The sequence below is a fragment of the Sinocyclocheilus anshuiensis genome, unplaced genomic scaffold (assembly GCF_001515605.1).
Source record: "Sinocyclocheilus anshuiensis isolate Anshui unplaced genomic scaffold, SAMN03320099.WGS_v1.1 scaffold1016, whole genome shotgun sequence".
NCBI classification, from domain to species: Eukaryota; Metazoa; Chordata; class Actinopteri; order Cypriniformes; family Cyprinidae; genus Sinocyclocheilus; species Sinocyclocheilus anshuiensis.
In genome coordinates, this window is record NW_015552618.1 from 283,176 (window position 1) to 287,486 (window position 4,311).

General features: G+C 39.8%; 1 protein-coding gene across 2 annotated transcripts in view; it reads right to left on the minus strand.

Moving 5' to 3' along the window:
• Positions 1–4,311, minus strand: part of LOC107666215 (TBC1 domain family member 22B) — a 154,923-nt gene that overhangs the window by 147,508 nt on the left and 3,104 nt on the right. For both annotated transcript variants that reach the window (XM_016457430.1, XM_016457429.1), the window contains exon 3: positions 2,012–2,445. In XM_016457430.1, the coding sequence (XP_016312916.1) occupies positions 2,012–2,445 (434 nt within the window). The remainder of the gene's footprint in view (positions 1–2,011; positions 2,446–4,311) is intronic.

Genomic DNA, 4,311 nt, shown 5'->3' on the forward strand with positions numbered 1-4,311 from the left:
TTTATTATTATTATTATTATTATTATTTTTATTATTATTATTCTTCCCTAAAACTGATCGTGCAGCCCAAACCGTAAGGCCTAGAGAGCTGAAACTTGGTCAAAAGGTAGTAGTCATGCTCGCTACTCAGGCGCAATGAGCCGGCCCAATCGGCCAAAGGGGGGCGCTACAGCGCAAAAAACTAAATTTTCAGGCATTTTTGGCCGTAACTCGTACACCATTTGTCGTAGACTCAAAAATTGTACATCGTTGCGATCCTTGCGTCAGCCCAAACAAAACATTTCCTTACATCTAAATTTTCTCTACGACGCACGGTTTGTCCAGAAAATTGAGTTATGTCCGAAACCTACTTTTGCGAACTAGTCCTAGGTTTTTTGCCCGATCGGAACCAAACCACTGCAGAAATATTCTCTTACACCATTTGTCGTAGACTCAAAAATTGTACATCGTTGCGATCCTTGCGTCAGCCCAAACAAAACATTTCCTTACATCTAAATTTTCTCTACGACGCACGGTTTGTCCAGAAAATTGAGTTATGTCCGAAACCTACTTTTGCGAACTAGTCCTAGGTTTTTTTCCCGATCGGAACCAAACTACTGCAGAAATATTCTCTGGACACTGAATATCAATAATTATCAAAAAAAAGTTGAAATTACGATTGTCGTGCGCAACAGCGTGCAAAGAAACGTCTATGCTAACGTTAGCAAATGTTATTTTAGCTATAACTCTTGAACGGAATGAGATATCTTCACCAAACTTGGTACACATGTGTACAAGCTCAATCTTTGGTCAAATAAAAAAAATTGCGCAGCTCTGCCACTTGGTGGCGCTATTATTAGACAAGGTTAACGGAGGTCGATCGGAACGAAACTCGGTGGGCATGTTCGACTCATGGCTCTAAAGGTCTGTACGAATTTTGAAAGAAATCCGCCACTAGGTGGCGCTAACGAGATTTATGGCTCAGTAATTACGTGGTGTTTCACTCATTCACAGAAATATGCATATCATTTGATAGACAGCCTAATAAAGCTGTGCCGTCTTTTATTAATGTTAATCAAACAAGAAAAGACAGAGAAAATCCCTTACTGCTCTTGACTAAATAATGTTGAATAACTTTTAATGTTAATTTACAGTTTATTAAATTTCTGTGGCCTATTTAAAACACGTTCATAATTTAGAAAATGTAGTTAATACTTGCATCATTAATGATTTATTTTTGCCTCTAAGACCAATGCTGTCAATCAAATTGGTCATTAAATATTCAAGATTATTTAAAAAACCCACTTTTGCGAACTAGTCCTAGGTTTTTCGCTCAATCTCGATCAAACCACTGCAGTAATATTCACTGGACTCTAATAGTTTAATCATTTAATTTCTGTGTGTGTGTGTGTCTGTGAGCCTTTTCTCCATTTTGGATGTGTTTTACTGTCAGCCATACATCCAGGTTGGCCTAGACCCTAAAACATACCACCTTAAAGCCCTTCAAGTGCTTGAACCCCGGTCATTGCTGCTTGCAGCTATATTTATTATTATTATTATTATCCAGTGTTAATTTAGTCTTATTTACAGTATATACTGTTATAGTATTTATTAATATGTTTATTTATTTATTTATTAGCATTTTATGTTTTCAGTTTATCTACAGTTTAAGTTTTAGTAATTTTGTTTTATTTTTATTATTTCGTTTTATTATCATTATTATTTAGATTTTTTTTATTTCTGTTTAGCTTTTTATTTATTTATTTGTTTGTTTTAGTTTTTGCTTTTTGTTTTAGTAATTTTAGTACTCCAACTTTAACTACTTTTCAACTTTTTTTTCATCTAATATTTATATGTTATTTTATTCAATTACGTTTTTTTATATATTTGTTTAGTTTAGAAAAACAACACTTCACACAACAATCAAAGATGAATTTCAGATTTGTTAACACTTAGCAAACATTCAAACAATAAACCAGACAAAACGAATAAACAAAGATAGGAAATGCAGTTGTACTGATGTTTGACTGACCTTTAGGCGAGCCGACAGGAGCTTCACTGTGTGACTTCACCAGTTTATTGTCACTGAGTGGAAGAGCCTCTGAACTGAACAACAGATCTGTTGTCGTCTCTGCCCCTTCCTCTCTCTCATCCTCTTCATCTGGCTCTTCCTCCTCTTCCTCGTGTGCTTCCTGTCCATCTTTTTCATCAGGCTCAGTCATCTTGTCCATCTGCTGCTGTCTTCTTTCCTGCAGCTTGCTGTGGTTTTCTATCACCTTATTGGCTGTCTCCATGACGACCTCAATGTTGAGATTTTGGGCTGCCATAGTGAGAAGTTCATCATCATCATCATCTCCCACATCCCAAGCATCACTGGTGATGCTCTCAAACTCTTGGAAGGTGGTGGCTTTCTTTGGTTTTCCTGGCGTAGTTGTAGACGGAGGCTTGTTTCCTGCTTTCATCAGACTGCAACAGAAAATTTAGACTTTTGTTTATATATGAATCAAACTCATACAGAATGCCGGTGTTTAGGCTTGCCGCGATAGACGGTGCTGACGGTGATACCGGTGTTAAGCCGCAACACCGGTTATGTCACTTGCCCACCGCGGCACCGACCCCCACCGTCGTTTTGATTTTTTATAGAAATAAAAATCATTTAGTTCAGTAAAAGAACAGACACTACAATTAAAAACTGAACGCGGATGCTCAATGCAGCGTGCCGAACGACAGCATCACAGATCAGATTTCATTTATCCAGTGAGGAGAGTGAGTCGAGCTGACTGACAAGAAGAGTGAGGTGAGACAGACAAGAAGATCGCGGATGATTTAGTTTCGAAACGAGATGCAAAAGCACCTGTTTGCCAATATTTTGGATTTTGAAAAGCCTGTTGACTTTTGCCGTTTATCTAAGGTGATTTTGGAAGTTTTTTTTTAAACATTCGTTTCTTATTTAATTGGTTCCACATTGTTTGCTGATTTTTACTTTATTTAAACTTTGTGTCATTTATTAAATGCGCACGCCGCTTTACCAAGCTATTTAAAAGCTAAGGAAAGGGAGGAAAAGAGGGAACGCCCCGCCCCCCCGTGATACCGGTATTACCGGTGTTGTCACACGTCGATTAACCGGTGGGAAAATTTCCTCACCGTCACAACCCTATCGGTGTTCCACAGATAACTTTAATAATATCCCTAGATGTGGTCAAATCATAAAGAACAGGGAAATTCTGGCTTCTCTGACTCTCATTGTTAGTCACCAATTCACTTTTCACTTACAAAAAAAGTTACTTTTTCTCAACTTGGGGCGTCACAAAAATGGCCACAGCTGCTCATGTTGCCACATACTGCTAACTCACATTAAAATCGAATGATTTCTGGTCGCTTTGTCATCACAAGTTGCTGTCAGAGGCACCATTTAAGATAAAATTCAAATCTATTTTTGAGTGATCAAATTCTGAGTAAATTGATTCACAAAAAGTGGAATCATTGCACATATTTTAAACTTAAGTAGCGCCCGAACGATATATCGTTTTGCCGATATTATCGGCCGATATGAGCCTGTCTCAGCGAATATGCCACCGATATGAACATTTTTTTTACAGGACATATAATGCAGATAAAATGCTTGAAATGGTGTAATTACTTAGTTTGTCCAGCAGAGCACGCTCCATTGTTTGCTACTGGCGTCCTGGATGAAACGCTTTAAAGCTTAAGTCTATGGAAAACCATTGAAACTTTGAACGGCCATATCTCCGTAACGGCGCGGCGAATCCGCACCAAATTCGGGGGATCTCTTCAGCTCAAGGAACCCTCTCGAACGCGAATCGAGTGTACGTCTAGAGGCCCTCTTTCGAATGAGACCACCCCTGCGTGGATAGCCCCCGAGGTTCGGGAGTTACGGGTGGTTAAATTCGCGGTCCGGTGCCGACCGATCTAGCGATCCCGGGGGGCTACCGACGCGCGAAGGGTGGCGTTCGAGAGGGCTCCTCGAGCTGAAGGGATCCCCCGAATTTGGTGGAGATCCGCCGGCGCGTTCGCGAGATAGTGACACCAGTCAGCACTCTCCCTTCAGTAAGGAGGCCTCTTGTTCAGGCAGCATTCACGCGTTGTTTTATTCGACCGTAAGTGCCCTGCGAAGTGGACTTCACATGAAATTCCGCCATGATTCCAGTTCCAAGGGAACGTACACGTTACATTCAAAGGGCATTAAAGTGCGCGAGACGTGAATTTATATTGTATTTATTTACAGAGGTAGGGGAAAGCGGGGCACAAAGTAACACTTTTTGACTTTCTCAGTTTGTGTAAATCCACATGGGGTTCAGAATATATATATAT